This window comes from Lolium rigidum, chromosome 1 (assembly GCF_022539505.1).
Source record: "Lolium rigidum isolate FL_2022 chromosome 1, APGP_CSIRO_Lrig_0.1, whole genome shotgun sequence".
NCBI lineage: Eukaryota > Viridiplantae > Streptophyta > Magnoliopsida > Poales > Poaceae > Lolium > Lolium rigidum.
In genome coordinates, this window is record NC_061508.1 from 17870520 (window position 1) to 17891208 (window position 20689).

The window sequence follows — 20689 nt, forward strand, 5'->3', positions numbered from 1 at the left end:
ATGAAAATGGAGACCGCTCTCTCGCTTGGATGACCAAGGAGCATGTCATGAGAGCCACTTGGGAAGAGTTTGCACATGGACTTGGTTACCAACTTTCTCATAACGATCTCAACTCCTTCCGGGTTCATCATCACCCCATGCTCATGAGCAAGGACAAGATGGTCAATCTCTACATCCCCGGGCGAGCGCTTTGAAGTAGTGCATATGAACTCCTTCCCACCTATGACATCATGAACTGCATCTACCGCAACACCATCAACCTCAAGCATACCAATCAAGATGAAGTTCATGGCTTTATTGTCAACCTCCTCGTGCTCACTCAAGAGAACCAAGACAACGGCAAGCAATTGGATTGCATGGACTATATATGGCATGAGATGTGTGATTGTGCTTTCCTTCGCAAGCTTCCCCAATATGCCCCCTACATCATGAGATTGATTTTCCTCAAGTGGGAACAAGCTAGACGTGGAGACCTCCTCACTCAATGTGGCATCATCACCACTCACCATGTGTGCAGCCTCATTGTCAAGACACACTGGAAGCCAAGGTTTGGCCCCAATGCCCCAAGGACAAGGAAGATGAGTAGGCCGATAACAATAACTCCGACTATGTTCCTCAATCCGTCAAGACCAAGGGGTGGCTTGCCAAGCTCACCGCACGTCTGAAGAAGTCATTTTGCTTCAAGAAAGACCTCCAAGACCGGATGTATGACGCCCATGTGCAAAACAAGAAGATCCGTCAACGCCAAAAGGCCATGATGGCTCATATGAACATCCCCATCTCCGATGGCTCCGAGGACATCATCACCCCTCCCGAGGAGTGGAAATCCAACCACAAGTGGACGAGCTCAGAAGACTCCATCCCCGAGAGGAATTGGACACACCCTTATCCACCACCTCATGGAAAAGGACAAGTTCAAGATGATGATGAAAAGGTAAGGATGAAGAGGAGGATGAAGACGAAGGTGAAGAGGATGAGGATGATGATGATGAGGACGAGGATGACGATGAGGATGATGATGACGACGAGTGATCTTCTTGGGCCGCTAGCATGCTTCTTTTTTCCTTTTTGGTGTTCCGATGCCAAAGGGGGAGAAGTTGTTCTATTAGGAACGGGAATTTGCATGGGGATGCCAAGGGCTTGGTGCTAATTTTGGTATTTTTGGCCTTGGCATCACTTTTTATCCCTAGTTATTTTATCCTAATTATCGTGAACTTTATTCGTTCTTGATACTTTGATACTCTATTCTATTCGTGGATCTCTCGGTTTGTAATAAAACTTATTATGGTAGCCTATGTTGGTTTTCTGTATTCATCTCTAGTGGCTACACCATCTATTTGGAAGCATAATTGTTGGAGTTTGGGTTTTCTCAAGGCAAAGGTATGACTCATGCACTCAAACTCCGTGTATCATAATGTATTGCCTCTAGTTGTGCATATGCTATATATACAATGTCATATATCCTTGTTGTATATGTGCTTGGTTTGTAAAATCTAGGGGGAGTTATGTTCCTAGGACGTTGTGCATTTGTATTCAAATGCATATTCAAACTATGCACACGTCTAGGGGGAGCTCCGTCTATATTTTACAAATCTAGAATCTTACCATAACACTTGTGCTACATTGCAAATTCTTGTGTTGTCATCAAACACCAAAAAGGGGGAGATTGAAAGAGATAAATCTATCCATAGTGTTTTGTGTGTTTGATAACAACACTCGAATGAATTTCACCGTGTGCATAGTTGCTTTGAAAAGATTTGCAGGTGCATGGTGCCCTCGCTGAACACCTCAGGATCGGAAGCCTTAAGAGTAGTTGTTAGGTTTTCTGGTTTTGTGTGTGTGTCGCGAGGCGACATGGTTGGAGAGGAAAAGAGAAAGTAGATCCAGCATGCCCTGTAGTACCAGTACCACCGTGTGCATAGTTGCTTTGAAAAGATTTGCAGGTGCATGGTGCCCTCGCTGAACACCTCAGGATCGGAAGCCTTAAGAGTAGTTGTTAGGTTTTTTGGTTTTGTGTGTGTGTCGCGAGGCGACATGGTTGGAGAGGAAAAGAGAAAGCAGATCCAGCATGCCCTGTAGTACCAGTACCAAGAGCGGTAGTACCGATATCCTTGGTACCGGTCACTCGTACTGATGCACCGCACGAGGGAATGGCTAGCAGCAGGCATGCCGGTACCTTTACGGTACCTTGAACGGTAGTACCGCTCCCAAGCGGTACTTCCGACAAGGTACCGGTCTAGTACCGGTCATGCAAGATATGGCACTTCCGCCCTGGTACCGCTATGGTACCGGGAGGAGTCCAGAGCTTCCAGAGACCCTTCCGGTAGCTCAGCGGTACCTGAAGCGGTAGTACCGGTTGAGCTCTACGTGTCAGTGCTGCATGCCAATCTCAGACCCAGAGCGGTAGTACTGCTCCCAGGAGCGGTAGTATAGGCCATGCGGGAACTGAGCATAATGGTTGGATTTGGGGTCCCCTATAAAAGGGGGCCTTCTTCCCTAGCTCGACCTAAGCTTTCTCTCTCTCCTCCATTGTTGCTGAGCTCAAAACCTTGAGGATCTCCCTCCCCATCCAACCAATCATGCTCAAACTTTGAGGATTGGCGGAGGAGACCCCGATCTACAGTTCTACCAAGAAAGATTTCCAATACCACCTAGTCCTTAGTGGATCTTGATGTTAGGGTTCCTATTGTGGGATCTGTTGGAGATGTGCTCCTATGGAGGCTAGCTTGGAGTTGTGCTAGCCTCATTGGGTGTTGGAAGCCTCCGGTGTTGTGGAGCTCGCCCCAACCTTGTGAAGGAACCGCCGCCTGGACCGACTACTTAGTGGAGAAGGGAAAGCTCCTTCGTGGGGTTTCCTCGAGGAAGAAGATGAGGCATGTGTGGCCGTTGGACCTTTGTGGTCCACACCTCCTCAACGCAGACATACTCCCTCTTGTGGGAGGAATTGCGGGAAACACATCACGTCTCCTCTTCGCTACCCTGGTTGTCCCGCTCCCTCTCTCTTAGTCCCTTATCGGTTCCTTTACTTGTTGCATCACATAGCATCATACTAGGTTCACCGTAGTTGCCAAAGTTACCACCTTTACTTCCGCGTCGCACATAAAACTGAAAAATACATAAAAATTGAGTAGGGACCATTCACCCCCCTCTTTTCACGCTACCGATCCATTCACTTGGGAGACAGATTCATCTCGGCGGAGAAATCTAGCGTCCACGGTAACACCATCAGAATCCAGGAGAACGAGGCAAAGACCTTGAGGGCGAAGGTAGAGAAATCCATGATCCACGCGCGTCGGAGGTCGATGGGAGAGGAGGGAGTGATACGTCACCCTCCTACGCCACGACTGAGTGCCCAGATCCATGACCAGCTCCCTTTCGACGTTGAGGGAAGGAAGGAGCACCGCCTCAGGGGTGATTGCCGGTGGCAGCGCACTCAGATCTCATCTAGTCTACTGATAATTAATGAAAATGAATGATATTAGGATCTTTCATATTCTTTAGTTCAACATTCCCAGCAATCATTTGATCTCTCTTTAATGCTGGAGTATTCAGATGACTCAGATGCATCTAGTGGTTAAACACTTTTATTCTTTTGATTTCCCCATAGAGGATTTTGACTCTTATCCACTTCTGTCTCTTCTTCCCGCAATTGAGATCCCTATTAAGCAAGAATAACTGTCTTGTGTATTTGTTGCAAGGAAATCGCTCTACTTTTTTCAGCGATACCTATGGGCAGTGGAAAAAATCTGAACCATGAGGCTACACTGGCAGTTGTATGTTTCTTGATCAATGCTTTCACACCAAGACTTCTATAGTATTTCAGATAACACATATATTGTGGTAGTCTAACAGCCAAGGGCCTGACGTGCTGTTTCTACAACTTTCCTAGTTGTTGAATATAAATACACTGCCTAGTCTCTTTCCATCAGTTCGGGCTAGTGCAGCAATCTTTCATGGTATCAGAGCCAAGAGGTCTCAAGTTCAAGACCCTGCTCACGTAGTTTTAAAAACAAAAGAAAGAAATTCTGCGGCACGCACCGAACCCACTCCAAGGACTAAAATAGCCTAGACGTGAGAGGGAGTGTTGAATATAAATACACTGCCTAGTCTCTTTCCATCAGTTCGAACTTTTGATTCAATTGGCTAGTGCAGCAATCTTTCACTAGTTACATCAATAAGTGGATGCACTCCATCCTCTGAATATAACATCTCCGAAGAAAAAATTAACAACACAATGCATGAAATTGACGAGGCTGAATTTAACTGCAGCAACTTCCACGAGGCTGCTCTTCACTTTAGCTTTGTAATAGAGCATGTACTCTAGTAGTCATATGTTTAGTACTCCCTCCATTCTAAAAATGATATCCCTTATTTGCTCAAAATTTAGTATGTATAGATACATCTAAATTCAGATAAATCCACAATATCCTTTTCTAGGACGGATGGAGTACAATATTTCAAAGTTTAGACAGTTTCATTTAGAACGTAAAGTAAGGAAAATTAAGAGAGCATCATGAGTTATATAGTATGTCCCATTTGTTATTGATTGGAACAATGTTTGTTCATTATATACATGTTGCAAGCTAATCATATTGGAGAACGGTTGATAGACCGTATCTCCAATATAGACATGACTGAATTCTTGTATTCTCAAAAGTACCGATTAGAATATAGTTGCACACGTGCCACCACCACACGTACGAATACAAATAATTCCTTCAAGATTGACGATGTCACATGAGGCCTCCCGCTAATTGTCGGGAACACATCTCCAGCCCACTGCATGGATGTAAGATCGTTATCTCTTAGTAATATAATATACTTCATTAATAGAAAGAAACATAGAACAATATTCTTAACATTCTATTTTTTTGTCAGTCTCTAGATAACTTGAAGAGGACAACACAAAGATGTGTTCTCAACCTACATTTAACGGGTACCCATTTGTGCTTCCAGCACTTTGCCATAATACTCCCCAAGAGCCCAGATAGGAAAGATGTTCCTGTACTGGCTGTAACTGAGCATGAGGTTGTGGTTGGTAGCTCCTATAATATCCTGTCAAGTGAGTAAACATGACAATGTTAATTGATGGAATTAGAATATAATATTGCCAACCATTTTAGAAAATGGAAGCCTTATTAACCCCGGAGTCCTCACAACTAAGGTGACATACAACCAACTTATTACAAATCTACTGAACCCGGCAAAAAAAAGAATGAAAAAGACATGGCATGCCACGTTGCCAAACAGAACACAAGCTAGCGCCGAGCCCTTTGTAATCCCTACGTCGGAGGTTACCAAGATATCCTTTTTTTCTTGAGAAACGCAGTACACACGTAGACGCTCACATATACGCGTATACACTCATCTCTATGAACGCACGCGCACCCTACCCTATGAGCATCTCCGGAAGGCCGAGCCGGCGGATTGGATCTTGAAATTGACGAAGTCACCACTAGCGCCTCGCTGTTGACGGGAACACCACCTCCCACTGAATGAATATTTCACCTTTATGAGATGACATCTGGGATTTAAACTCTGGTGGGCTAGAGGTACAACCACCCTCTTAACCACCCAACCCTAGGTTGGTTCTCGGTTACCAAGATATCCTCGATATGTTAACTAATTAACCTGGATCCGAACCGGTACATGAGAGCAGCTAGATGCGACTAGTAGGTGGCAGCCACAAACCAATATAGGGTTCCGTTCTCCTCGCCGGCGACACCGTCGGTCCTTTCCGTCTCTAGTGGCTTTAGTGCCTTGGAGGTGTGGCGGATCATGGTACCTTGCTGGTGGGGAATTTACGTTCTTTATTTAGCTTCTTTTTTATGTTTTTTTAGATGTTGAGACGGTCGCTACATCCTGAAGTCACAATTAATAAGGCCCTCTCCACCATATCCACGCTGCGGTGGTGCATCTAGCGTTGCGGACGACATGTGAAGTCATTTTCCTTGTGAATCTCTCGGGATCCGATTGGTTTTCGTATTCATTGGTGTGGTTCCATGCCAGTCTCTTCCGATCTACGTTTATCCAAATTGGTGATGGTTTCTTCTCTGGTGCGCTAGTCCCTTATGGCCTTAGCATGACAATTTTCCGTCCGTCTAGTACAACAAGCTCTATTATGAAAAGCTTTAGCACAAAAACTTTATGACATGGAAGAGACATAGTACAAGTTGTCCTAGACTCCGTCGTGCCGCCGTTATATATAAACCCGTGGACAACTTGTACTACGCCGTGTCTGTGGACAACTTCCTTTACTCCGTCATGCCACCGTCCTCGCACCTTTTTTGCTTGTGTTAGTGTCTGTAACCGCCGCTAGGTGTTCGCCGCTAGGTGGTCCGAGTACCTATTTATAATTTCTATTACATTTTGGATTATTTGTACTACTATTGATGATTATTAATAGGTTGGTGGAATTTTCACAAAAATAACTAGGATCTTGTTATATAGAAATAGAGTACTAGCTAGTTGCATCTTTTATGGATGAAGTCTATATAAGTTTTTCATCATTATTTTCCTGTAGATGTATCATCGTAGTACGGTTTACCCTTAAAAGTACTCCCTCCGATCCTAAAAAAATGTCGGAAGTGGCATGCAAATTACGTTTTACTATTAAGTCCTCTTTAATTTGGAAAAGTGCAGCGCGCACCACGGGAATGCGCACAATGCGCGCGAGCATGCAGGAATCATTTTCCGGGAATCGTTAGTCTTGGCCCATGCAGATGCAGCATGCAGGGAATCGCGCAGAGCCGCTCACTATCCGGGTTTTTTCTTTTTGTATAATGGCCGCTTCCGATATATTTTTTTGGATCGGAGGAAGTACATGACTTCCTTGCAAATGAATAAAAAACGAAGGTGCAACCAATATATGACTTACTTGCTGAGGGAACTCTCCATCCAACAACTGGAAATTAATCAGAACCTTGGCTCCTCTATGTAGACATGCAGGATCTCTTTTACCCTGCTCAGTCGGAAAACATACGCACATTGTATTGTCAGCAACTCAGCATACAACCAAGTCAATAAAAGAATGATGCTTGTTACATGGATTACTGGAGTTTCCTATGCAGTTATGTACGTTTGGAATATTATATATTGGCTGTGCACAATTACCAGTCCCCAAGTGACATTACCAGTCCACAATATTATATATTGCCTGAGTATAGAAGGACATGCACTAGAAGGAAATTGACCTGTCCGGCTTCAATCAGCGCCAACATGGCCCAACTTGTGTTTACTGCGTGGGCCTTGTTGCCTTCAAGATTGGTGTAAACCTACATTGCAAAGCATGCTAATTAAACACAAAACCATTCTTAATTAGAAGACTAAGATATGAAAACCATAGAGGAAGAACCTAATTCACCTTGTCTTGACTCGAGAGGTAGCTTTCTCCCCAACCTCCTGACGGGAGTAACTCCTTGGATAACAGAAATTCACAAGCTTTTCTGATTGCTTGGTTTTTCTCGTACGTCCTACCGGCCGCAACCAGTCCTGCCACCCCGGTCCACGTACCATAGGTGAAACAAATACCCCAACAACCATACCTACAGTGGAAAATTAAAAACAAAGTTTCTTATGATACAGAGGCTCATGTTAAAGTACATGTAACAAAAGTACGAGCTGATATGATGCAAAGAAATGATACTGTAGGTGTTAACTTCGTTAGTACCATCCTGACTCCTACCGCTCTAATCCTAGCTAACTCCTACCGTAATAAACCTTAGCGTGCACGCACGCTATAGACTACTTAATCTGCCCCTATTTACATAGCACACATGCGTTATACTACATACTCTATTTGCAATCCAGGAACATGAGAAGAGGAACTTCAAGTAAACTAAACAGAACTAAAACCATGGAACATGATCCATCTGACCATGGAATAATGTTATGTCAACATAATTATCTGTTAAAAAATGTCTTCTTTCACAATGCGTAAACAAAATAGTACAATGGTTATGTAAGAAAACATATGTGTTGAAATTATTAATGAAACAACTGTAATAATACATAGTATTTAGATTCATTGCGGGCACTAACCATGATCCATCGATCCGCTGGATGCTCTCAATGTAGTCGGCAGCCTTTTGGATACAATTGTCTATCTCTACCCTGCGACAATGTTGGGGATAGGTTTCTCTGAATAGCACCAGACCTTGGATTACTGATGATGTACACTCAACATATCTGTGAATCAAGATTGCAAGATATAAACTTGAATTGTTGATAAATTAACATAATATTATAGTAGGATAAGAAGCCAAATATTCGATGGCTAGTGTCGCTTACGGATACTCGATCATTATGCCCCCAAAGCTTTCGGAAGGATTGAGCAGCTGAAGTTATTGATAATAATAATGAGTAGGACATCATAAAGTAACTCTGGTAGAATTGAATTTTTTTGTATATCTTGACTTAATCTGACAGATTCAACAAAAAAGTGTTTCTTCCATATCATATTAAATGAACTTGTCCCTTGTGCATCTCTTTAAGAAATCATTTTCAACCAAGATCCTAGTAAGACTCACCTCAAGCCATTCATAAGATCTTGTTAGTTCATATGCACCGTAACTGCCATCGTTGTTCTGCGCAAGGATAATTGAGTAAGAGTCTGTGATGTCGCTCATCCTAGTAGATATAAACTGAGACTATCTGTTATCAAATGCAAGTATGAGAGGAAACTAGACCTAGCAAGAAGGAAACAAAAAAGGGAAATAGGAAACAATGAGGTTCGAACTGGAAGAACCTTACCATCAAAGATAACAAGTAGTTGACTGTGTCATCAAGCCTGCTTGTTTCCATAGGCTCACCAGCCAATTCAGGTGGAATCTTCATTAAGAGCAACAAAACCTGGAAAGTGAAATCCAATTCTAAATACAATCCTTACTATCAAGAGGAGTTTGTAGACTCCTTAGAGTAAGAAAGTTGAAAAATGCATCGGAAGATAGACTTGAATTAAATTACACATCATACCGGTTGGGATGAATGCAAAAAATCATGCTTGGCATTCTCGACAAAAAAATCATGAGAGTGGGATACCTTCAGTGCTTCTGCAGTACAGTCTGATACAGGCCACCCTTCATCAGCAGTTGATTGCGCCCATCCACCTTTACATATATGGCGATACCATTTGGTTTGGTCTCCAGGGCAGTCCACACGAATCTTGAGAAACAACATATAGACATATTGAGTAATTGTACTGGAGTGATCAGTGTTGCACAAATAGAATATAATGTACTAGCATTTTTTTTATTTACCTGGGAACGTTTGATATAGTCATGGGCAAGCTTAAGTGTCTCGTGAAACTCTTCTTCGAGGCCGGTGGCAAATATAGCCTGAACCGTGAAAGCTGTATCCCACAACTGGCTACCATTATAACACTACAAATGATGCATCAAAAGTAAAATTATGAAACACATTAGTGTTAGTTTATTGTAAATCACAAGATTACAAAACCTATTCTGATAGTGTTTTAAATGAGTGCACTTAAATTTATGATGTGTTAACTTCGTAGCCTTTTTTTTATGTCACTCCTCCCGCCTCATCGAAGCTAGCATTCATAAACTTCCAAAGAAATCATAAGTGTAACTTGACTTATAGACTGTCCTAATCAAATTTATCAACTCCTTAATCATGTGCAATGTAGGAAAAACTATACATGTCTTTTTTCCATGAATTGCACTATCTGCTACAACTTTTTCCAAAAAGTGGATCGCCCTAGTGTGGTCTCACCCAGAATACTCGTGTGGCTTCATGGTTCTTCTTCCTCAGCTTCCCATTCCATGTTCATCACATTCCCTCACCTTCAGAGGTATGAAGCTTCACTCAGTAGCCAATGCAACCAAAAGTTCGAACTAATGAAAAAGGCTAGTGCAATCCACTATACACACTTCAACATCACTTCTCCCATGTGGCGGGAGAAGATAAAGTTAACACGTGAATAGAACATTCTCGGAGGGCCTATGCATCGATATAATTGGAGGCAAAAATAATTTTAGGATAAATTGCGAAAGCTAGGATTCGAAACTTGACACCCTGGCTCAGATACCAAGTAAAGTTTCATGCACTAGTCAACGCAACTAAAAGTCCAAACTAATGGAAATGGATAGTGCAATCCATTTATACACACTTCGACAACAGGGTGATGCCACCGGACAAAGTCTGCAGTTGGCGGGGTTGGTGGTCTATCCACACTAGCTCTGCTTCCGCGGAGAAGCGTACTTTGTGTGCAATTTCTGCATGTCAAGCAAGGGAAATTTGAAATGAGGATGAATGGTGTAAGTTCGTGGCAGAGCGAGAATGTGGCTAATGGGAGGCCACTGGCGAGCACAACAGTTGAGGATATGGATAGGACTCCTTATTGTCTTCTCTAGAGGAATATGAGGAGCCAATGTGAGGTTAGCCTTGAGCGAGAATATGGACATTTGGTTTGTGTTTGATGTTTTCAAGTTTAAGAGGATTGGGGGAGCCGTTCATCAAGTGTAGTTGGCACCACAAGTTTACTTCACTATGGCGGTGCTCCTAGATTACCGACACTGAGCTCCAGGGTGAGAATGCATGAGTCTGCCTCCATGGGCTCTACTTAGCAATGGCGGTATATATTTGTCATTCCCTAGTTGGAGGCATTATCTTTCATTTGCTCTCTAAGATGAATTTGCATCAATGTATTGGAATTTAGTGTTAGATCTAGAAACTGTGGCGATCACATATCGTTCTTCCCTTCATTTATATGTTAATTTCTAAGTAGCTTTCTCGCAGTAAATGTAGTGTACGGTAGCTTCAACACGACATTGCATGTCATATTTGGTTTCCATATTTTCCTTTTTAATGATTTAGTTATGTGCATATTTGATATTTATACTAGCCCTTGAATTTTTGTAGTAGTTACAGAAGTCATGTGTATATTTTATAAATCCTATATTAGTATACTACCCTTTATGGGGAAACATGAAAAATAGGCCTAAAATTAAAGTTGAGAGAACTTGAAATTAGTCACAATCTCCAATTCAAGTAACTCATTATCACTTTCTCCGAGGAGATCATTGAACAAATTATGTGAACACAGATTTTTATTTAAATTAAACGTGTTTCCGTATTGTTTTTCCTGAACATTTGTTAAAAGCTAATAAATGACCCAATGAACAAATTCTAATAAAATGAAAGAAGAACTTTTGAACACCTGCATCTTCATGCCGTCTTCCGCAACCCACAAGAAATCATATACTCTTTCAGTATGAAGTTTGAATGCCTTTGAGTTCGGATCTTCCACCCAGCGGCATATCATATTCAACGTCTGCTTATAAGTTTCCAGTTGTTGTTATGAAAAAAATACAAAACAAATAAATTACCTGTTATACAGTGAAATAATTTATTGTACTAAAGTAAACTCAATAGTAATTTGATATCACGAAGTTTATGAACTACCAAAGAAAAATTAGGATGCACATCTTAATTACTGAAAAAGGTTGTTGAATAATCTAAATAAAAAAGGTTGTGAGCATACTGAAAGCAATCCCTTCTTTACCTTGTTCAGAGGAGCAATGCATATATATTGAGTTGTTTCATCCTCGTACTGAATATGTTTCATGACAGTCTCCAGAGCTTTCTCCCGCAATTTGCTACCAGGCCAGTGCATAAGAACTGGCTCACCAATTTTCTTGAGAGAAGCCCATAAGATATCCTGCATCCGTGAATGGGGATAATAGAGGTCTTCCTACGATGCATTTAAAGTTTTTAAAATTTAGATGACACAATTTCGAGTCAAGTAAACAATACAAAAAAATAAAACTTCGAAATTTGTCAGGTTTTGTCATCAGCCCAGAATATATAGACTCTCCTACTAAGATTTTGCACGCATGTAGGATACATCATTGACTATATCCAGACCTTTTTTGAATATTTGAAAGTTCGTAATTGTGATTTTCGCGATTTTTAAATAACTAGTATAGCCAGACTATATTAAACACAAGAAATACAAATAATACAAGTTTTAGGGTGGTTGGCATTTTTAATAACCGTTCATCCATCTCGATCTAATGGTGGTAAATAGACGGAACCAATCTGACGGAACCAAAAATGTGGGACCGGAACCTTAGATATATTTCACGAAAATTATAAAAAACAAGCGTCCTTTTGATCGGCCGAAACCTCCGATGAAACAACACGAATCTTAAAGCAATTGACTATATCCACTCTCCCTGTTCATCATCTTGTATTTTTTGCACTGGCCCCTCTTCATCATCTGTGGTAGTCTAGGTCCGACGGAATCCTCTCTCCGGCGATCACTCACTCTCCACCAGCCAGCTCACATTGTAATTCCAATCTTGCCGGCGAGCGACCCTATCGGTGAACTCTCGATGACCGACGCGGCTGTCTCCCACATAGCTGTCGTCGCGGAACCACGAAGTCGTGCGCCTACGCTAGGCGAGGAAGGACGACGGGCGTCGGGGATTGCCGGGATCGGGGCTATATCCAGGATCGGAGGCGGGGAACCTGGGTGGTGCTACTTCATCTCGATTCCCCAATTCCTGGACCTCTGCGCTCCGTGCCCATGACGTGTTCGACGGAAGGCTTGCCTGAGCAGCGGAAGTCAGGGGAGGCAGGGATATAGTTGGTGAAGCGCGACGGGCGGCAGGAGGCTCTCCACTTCGCCAAGATCATGTCACGGTTCAAGAAGCTCAGCTACGGCCTCAGCCAGGAGCACGGCGACCCTGTCCTGGCCTTACAGGTCTAGCTTGTATTTACACACGCTAAGAAAATGCTAATTCGACAAACAAGATTTTGCTTCGTCTTCAATGAATTGACTAGTGGATACTACGTACTTACTACTAGACCAGATCAGATTTCGTGATAAAATTACTAATTAAGTGGTGTTTACTCGCACAATCATAACTCTCCTTGGGTGGTTGCTTGATGTTTCAGAGAGGGACGCTAGCAGGTACTTCCAATTCTGCCAGGACCAAGATGGGGCAGAACATGACGTCAGTGCATAATAGGCTCTCTTTGCTTGACAGCAACAATAGCTGCAGAGGTTGACACATTGATGATTATGATGATTTTAAGCTGATGGTGAGAGGCTTAGTAGAACGAAATCATCTGATCTCCCGTTAGTTGGGTTGGAAACAACTAGTTCTTGAGTTTGAATTGTTCCTCCAATAATCCAAAAGTTAACTTTCATAGTTCTTAATTCATTGTTGTTCCTAGCAGCTATGGTGGAGTTTATGAAGAAGCTTGCTAGGATGGATATGGATATGAGGGTCGAAGAGAAGCATTCATTTTCAGTTCGTTTTTAAGAATACAATTGGTGGAAGAAGGGCATCATGAAGAATCCTTTCTTCAGTTGAGCAAAATATGACAGTTGGTGAGCTAGCTGGATGATAATGTGTCCAGGAAAAAAAATTGAGGATGAACTAGGGATGATTTGCAATGAATTATTGTCAATCATCGCTATTCAATGCATTTCGTGGGCCAATACGGTTGAAGATGTTGTAGTCTTTTATAAAATGTGTATGTAAGGTTCATGAGTACAGCTCTTTCTACCGCAACCGTCGTGCACAGTACTTTTCTCACATTGGTCTATTTTCCGATCATTGCATTGAGAGTATTGATTGTTTTACAATGTGTGCTGTGAAGCTGGAACTTAGTCCACTAGCACGTGTACTGAAAATCATTGGTTCTGGTGTCCATTGGATGTCAAGAAATGGAAGGAGTACCTGATTGTCTCATCTTATTACTGTACCAGTTATGCCCTATGTCGAAAAGACTCTCGTTAAGTTTATTTTTAGGCTCTCTAGCACCCTTTCCCCTTTTAATGTAAGAGCGGAGCATGTGACATAACACTTCTAAATTGTCTGGCACGTTCTTCTTGGAGAGCTAAGGAAGGTTACCTCAAAATATCTTACTGCAGTTATATCAAAGCGGTACTGATAACTTGCCAGTAGATTTGGTGTCTATGCATAGCACAACAAAGCAAGACAGGTTTAGCCTGAATTTTCAACTGTATATCTTGCTCTAATTTCTACGGCAAAGAACGGGGATAATGTTGAATGGCTGTTTATTAGGCTTTAATCTTTACTCTTGTATCTTTGCTCAGGCCAGGAAGAACTACTAATATTATAGTAGAAATAATATAGAATCGATCCCCTACTAATCAAACAGTCCAGAATGACTTAGCCTAATCTGGATTATCAAATATTAGATCTAAAAGAATAACCAGTAACCAGGTCCCATGTTTTGCGCAAACCAGGCAGAAAGTTAGATTGGTCAGCTACATCCTTGGGGCGCCTGACTGCTGTAACCTTAGCGCACCAGCTATGCATGAGAAAACAATCAAGATCTCAGTTATGCGTGAGCTGATCTAGCATGGTGCTCACTTAGGCGCACAGCGGATGCTCCTGGTGGTCGTACATGGTGGCGCAGCCTGCCGCCGATGCCCAGTTTCTCGCCGGCGATCCCATGAAGGAGAGAGGGAGCTGTGACGGAGAGGATGGGGAGGTGACTCTCCAGCGATCCCCGCAACGGGGGAGGGGCGGCGGCGGACGCTCGTGAGTCATCAAGAGTATCATGGCCTTCTAGTTTTATCAATCACGGTACAAGCATCATGGCCTTCTTTTCATAGGCTAAGGACGAGGAGTTTTTTTTATCGGATTCTGATATGACGAATTGACTTCTAAAACGATCGTTTAGAACTGTTGAAGCATTATAGAAGTTACACAAAAATTATTACCAATTTAATCAACGGTCACGAAAAATTAAATTAGACGAAACCTAGATTCGATTAGACGGTGCCAAGGTTCCGTGCCAATCACCGTAAAAGAGCTCTACAAATAAATAAATACTTACACTCTTCTCATGGCTACCTAAAGAAAAATTAGCATCAGAATTTGAAAGATAGGTCAAGTGGGTATGTTTGAAACCTTGGCACATCCATTGCGAGCCTTATCCCAATTAATATCATCGTACGGGACGTTGTAGAGCTCTTTCCTCAAATCTAACACAATCGCTGTAGTAGCACCCACAAATCTCTTCCCATATAGGTATGACATGGGCAAATAAACCAATCGACAATTACACCACATGCGCCCTGCATATATGGGAGAAAATAATCAAATGACCAGAGTTAATGAAAAGTGTGTGTTTGGTCCACCATGCGTTACTTTCCTTTTCTATTCAAGTTTTGCTGAATAATACATATTATCTTTGGCCAAAGTTACACTTTGTATACTTTAACAAAGCATGAGGAGAACCTACCACTATGTAGTATCTAGATCATAAAATTAAAATAGTATTAGAACTATCTTAAAAATAAAATTTCATGTTGTATGCATAGTTTTCAGGATTATGATTCTACTATGCGATTCTACGACTTTACAACCCAAATTGAGTGGAACAACTCTACGATTTCACTAAGTAGAAGCTAAGATTTTATGATTCGGAAATTTATGATCCTTTGATATGCGATCCTTCCATAGATGTTCCTATCTAATTGAGAATCACGATTCTGACAACTTCGGTTGTATGTATTTAGTATTGTATACATTGATATTTTTCTATATAATGGGTAAAACTTTGACAAAAACTAACAAGCACTATGTTTTGCCAGAGATGGTACACCATGGACTAATAGTATTTAACTGTAAATAGACTTTAGTCTTCTAGATTGGATATTGGATAGTTTGTGCATGTTATATATATTGGGAACTGTTTGAGTGTACGAATTTGCAAAAAAATCAATCACATATTTGTTGGATTTATCTCACAAATGAGATATACACTGGTCCTGAATATTTAGTATGAACTATCTGAGATTGTTTTCAAATCACACTTCTTATTTTTTTCGGATTTTATAGTAATAATCTATTTATCACCGAGACCTTAGTGGGAGATGTAAATATGGTAGATTGAGTGATTGTGGAGTGAAATAAATGATGATTAAATTTAAATACGGTTGATTATTTATTTTTTCTTATGAATGAATTGTAAAAATTGAAAGGTAGTCACAAGATAAAACCATGAGTTAGTTCTGGTGGAGCAAATATAGGCATCCAACCATTGAAACAATAATATAGGTGTCGAACCTGGATGAATAGGCATGAAATGGGGTACCATCCATAATTCTGGCGGCATCGGATTGTTTCCAGACCAGTCATATACTCCAAGGACCTAAAGCAGGAACGTTAGTAAATATTGAACAAGGGATCTCTCTAGCTACTTTGAAAATCCAGCATACGTAGGAGCTATAATTTTTTGCTGCACATATGTACCTTTTCCACTTTGCAGAGCAATTGCGAAAGGAAATGTATATTAAAATGTATTTGAACGTTGTGATTATGTTACCCACCGAAAGAAAGAATTTTCCCCAAGATGGTGTTAATGTTGCTCCTCCATGAACCAATATCCAATTCCGAGCTTGCAGCAAGGCTCCATTTGAATCCAGCCCTTCCCCAAGCAACCTTAAAGCCACATAGTTCATGACAGAGCAGAACATTGTGCTTGTTCCCTGAATGTGCAGCCCCCAGCCACCATCTTCATTCTACAAACAATTAATATTATCAGAGAATGCATATGGGCACGGCCTATATTTGCTTTCACCAACTGTCCTTTGAAGGCATGTAGACGTGCCTGGTGATTGTAGAGATATCGCCGAATCTCTTTCTGATGTTCAGATGTCAGCACGGTATTCAGTGCTTGAGTCACATACAATGCTATAATCTGAAAAAGATGGTTATTGTTAGAGCATACTACAAAATACCAGAGCGATCTAGTTATGCAGATGACAATATATAATGAGTTTCTTTAATTCGGAAGCAGTGCACTAAGTAGTCCTGTAGGTGCAGTTTCATATCGAAACTTGCAAAGCGTGGTACCAAGGTACACAAACTTGACAATCTGATACTATGTCCATCCAGTACTCCGAAACGGTGCCAAGATGGACATGTCGTCGTCAGACAATTTTGCAAAAAACACTCCAATAATCAGGAATCACGCGTAGCACCAGCAGGTGCCGGAGTCTGGCGGTTGCCATGTTGCGGCGTACCCACGCAAGCGCGTCGGCCGCTGAATTGGGGAGAGAAAGGAGACGCCGGTCAGCATTGTCGAACACGAACTATCCGCTCTTGGGCACCTGATCGTGGTCTTGGTCTCTCGCACCGCCTCCATCGCGAGCTGTAGGTGCCATTGGGAGGTAGCCGTCCAGAAGCAAGCCCTTGGTGCGCCGGTGCAGCTTCGAGAACAGCTGCGGTACGGTGAGAATAAGCCGGGGGATGGTGCTCCCGGGCAGCAGTTGCTACTCCTCGGACAGTGATTTGGCCGCACGCTTAACATTTGAGCTTCCAAATAAGAAACGAAACATTTTTGATAATACTATCATATCAATCCTATTAACCCTTAGACTGTGGTATCACAACTTTTTATTATTTTGAATTTTAAAAAATATATTTAGATTATCATCAATGGTTTAGTAATAATAGTCTTTATGCAGGATGCAATTATTAATTTATTAAAAGAACATAAAAATATAAAATCCTGAATTTCTAGCAAAAACTAAAATCTTCCTGCTTTTATATTTCCATTCGGATGTAACTTTTTTCCACGATCATTTTGATATATTATACATTTTTTCTGAACTAGAAAAGCCATTTTACTGATACACGCAATTTTGCAAAAAAATGTCGAAATGCATTTTTGTTAAATTCTCTTGCTACTAGATGACATAACACATGGACATCTGAAGGATTTTATTTTTTAATTTTTTTGTCATTTTCTACCATTCAGTTGAAACTTAAAAAAGCCATCCACACGGTGTGTGTGGAGGGAAAAAAAAGTTCAAGGCTACGCCGATGGTGGCCGTCGGTGTAAATGAAAAAAGGGAAAAAGACTATGCTGAGGGAAACCGTCGGTGTAGTTGTGACGCTGTGACAGCGCGCTATTACGACCTAACTTTGGTCAGCCGCATGCACGGGTCTACGGCGACGGCCCGCGATGTGTCGTGAGCAGCCGTTGGCGTGGCGTTTCCTACGCCGAGGGCGTTGCTACGACGACGATCGTTTTGGCGGGCTGGCCTAAGCCACCCCTACGCCGACAGCCCCGACTTTTGGTCGTAGGCGTATGAGCAGACCGTCGGCGTTTCGAGCCATTCCTGTAGTGTATGTGCTATATACTTGTTGGCAGCGGAAGACTAATGCATCAAAATCAACTTTACTTTTAAGTTTGTGTACCACGGTACCACTTTTGCAAGTTTGTGTATAAAACTCCAAGTAGAGAGCAAGTTAGTGTCCTGCTAATGTTAACTCTTTAAAGTGAACCAGAAATTACCAAGCCGGGCAAGAGAAATAAAGTGCCGGCGTAATCCCCCGGCCAGTGCCCATCATGTGCCTGCAGAGTGGAATAACGGCTGATTGCTCTTTTCAAAGATATCTGTACATCCTCTATGGTGGGAGACCCATGCTCTTGTAGCTTGACAGGAGGAAGGTTCATCTTGAGCGTGTTTGACTTGGCGAACTGTAGGATGAAACACGTTAGAAAATGTGTCGTGAACCAGCTACTGCTACGAAGCAATCAAGTACGTTGTCGGTGACATGCATAAACATGCATAATGAGATACTGTAAAATTTACAATCATGCCTGTTGCGTTTATCATACTCTCCGTATATAAATAGATATCTTAAACTTATCTAAAGTTAGATGTATGTAAATTTTATTTACTACTATATAGATGTATCTAAATCTAGATAATTCATAGAAATTCTTCTGGGGATGAAGGGAGTAGCTAGATGGGGAGGCCCACGAGAAGGGTCGCGCGTCGCATCCATGGCGACCGCTGACGAGGAGGGATCCTAGCGCTGACGGGGAGGCCGCCACCCGCCAGGGATGTGGACGACGCGTGGCGCAGAGGCGACTCCATCGCTGGCGCTGCTCCTCCCAGGACGGTGGTGCCCATAGCCATGGCCCTCGACCGGGGTACTCACCGGGGTGTGGCCGGTGCGGTAGAGGCGTCGGAGACGGACAGGGTCGCGACGCCGAGGTGAGAAGGTTCGCTGGACGGTGGGTGTCGGCCGAAGCGAGCTTGGCGGCGATGACGGAGGAAAACGGCAGGAACGACTACACGACGGCCGAAGCGACTGCTAGCTGCTAGATATGCTACATTGCTACCTACCCTTGCTTGCTAGATATGTTTGCAAAAAAAAGATTGATCAAAGCCAGCTGATGATTTTTACTGCTTGCTAGATGTATTTGCGAAAGAAAAAAAAACAAAGCTACCTTATGTTTAGTTTGTTCCAAAATTTGGATTTGCAATGTCTAAATACTAGCATGGTTCTTTAATTAATGTTTAGCTTAGGTGGGCTGCCTGTGGAGAATTGGGCTGCCTTGGGTCATTTCTGTTTGGGTAAAATGTAGGTCGTGGGATGTTTTTGTTTAAAAGTACTCTATAAACGCACGGGCAAGTACATAAAAGCTGGAATTTACTCAAAATGAAAAGAGAAAAAAGGTAGACCTGCATCCGCATGAGAAGGTCGGAGCTGTTCTTTATCTGATGCCGGTTGTTGGCGTACTCGAGGCGGGCGGCCTCTACGGCAGCAACCTCCTCGGGGTCGTCCGCGGCAGGATCGAACTCCCATACCTGCCGCCCGACGTGGCCGTTGGTGCTCCGGAGCATCCGGTTGCTGCTGCCCTCTCCGACCTTTAGTCTCCACATGGTCGATCTTATTAACTCGTGACCTCGCTAATTGCTGGATGTCATGTGGAGCAGCTCGCTAGGTGCATATATATACTCGAAGTATCTATCGTGACTTTGGTTTCCGATGGCTAGGGCATCTGCACGGATGCCGAAATGGTCTTCGAGCCCATGATTGTCCGTTTGCGGCCCAACATATTTTTAGTTTCTAAACATTTTTTTCTATAAATAATTTAAAACATTACAATATAGCTTTTATTACATAATTTGAAACATTAGAAGATATATTTTGATACATAATTTGAAATATTACAAAAGGAGAGGAAACCTAATTAGTGTGTTGTGATGGCCTTCGTCTTCTTCGCTGTGAAGAAAGAACACCCAGTCATCCAAACTAGATACACTAGAAGGTTCTCTATGTCCTCTTATTGTTGGGTGTGCAGTAAGAACATACATAAACCTGCACTAGTGGGTTTAACCGGCATTTGCCATATTCTCTACAAAGAAAGAACACCCTAGACCTAGAGTTGTCCATCGCTGCCTTCGCTAGAGTCGTCGCTGTCTCTGCCTGGGTCATCGTAGTGGTAGTCGACAGCATGAGTCGTCGTACACACTGACGCTCATGTCGCCATCGCCTTCGTAGCAGCAGAGCAGCAGGCATCCGACCTCCAGGCTGTGAGCGCGGGCAAATTTCTCGAAGATGGCATCAAGGTATATTTTGCCTTCCCCGTCAAACATCACCTCGACGGGCCACCAGCACTCGCTGCAGCTGTCTTCCCCATAGGTTGACGGAGGCCGACTCCTGACCTGCGAGAAACTCCGCAAACTTATCCTATACTTTCTTTCGGCCGATGGGGTCTTCGGTGATGTGGATGGCGAACTCGAAGTGCATGACGAATGGGCACTCCCACTCTTCAAGGGAGGGTGAGTGCACCAAAGACGAAGCAAAATGAGTCGCTGCTAGGCGGGCCCAAGTCAGAGAGGAGCGGTCATGCACTGTGTCTGGCAGCATCCGCA

General features: G+C 42.6%; 1 protein-coding gene across 1 annotated transcript; it reads right to left on the reverse strand.

Annotated features, from left to right (window-relative positions):
• Positions 1 to 4929: 4929 nt before the first annotated feature.
• On the reverse strand, positions 4930 to 19693 carry LOC124704667 (cycloartenol synthase-like). The gene is made up of 18 exons (XM_047236940.1): positions 19493 to 19693; positions 18313 to 18498; positions 16621 to 16710; positions 16340 to 16531; positions 16077 to 16161; positions 14916 to 15082; positions 11525 to 11713; positions 11180 to 11293; positions 9258 to 9380; positions 9040 to 9162; positions 8752 to 8850; positions 8529 to 8585; positions 8290 to 8336; positions 8041 to 8187; positions 7364 to 7544; positions 7194 to 7274; positions 6878 to 6961; positions 4930 to 5055 (listed from the first exon to the last, which is right to left on the reverse strand). Exons 1-18 carry the CDS (start codon positions 19691 to 19693, stop codon positions 4930 to 4932), a joined length of 2292 nt encoding a protein of 763 aa, XP_047092896.1.
• Between the last annotated feature and the right edge of the window lie 996 nt (positions 19694 to 20689).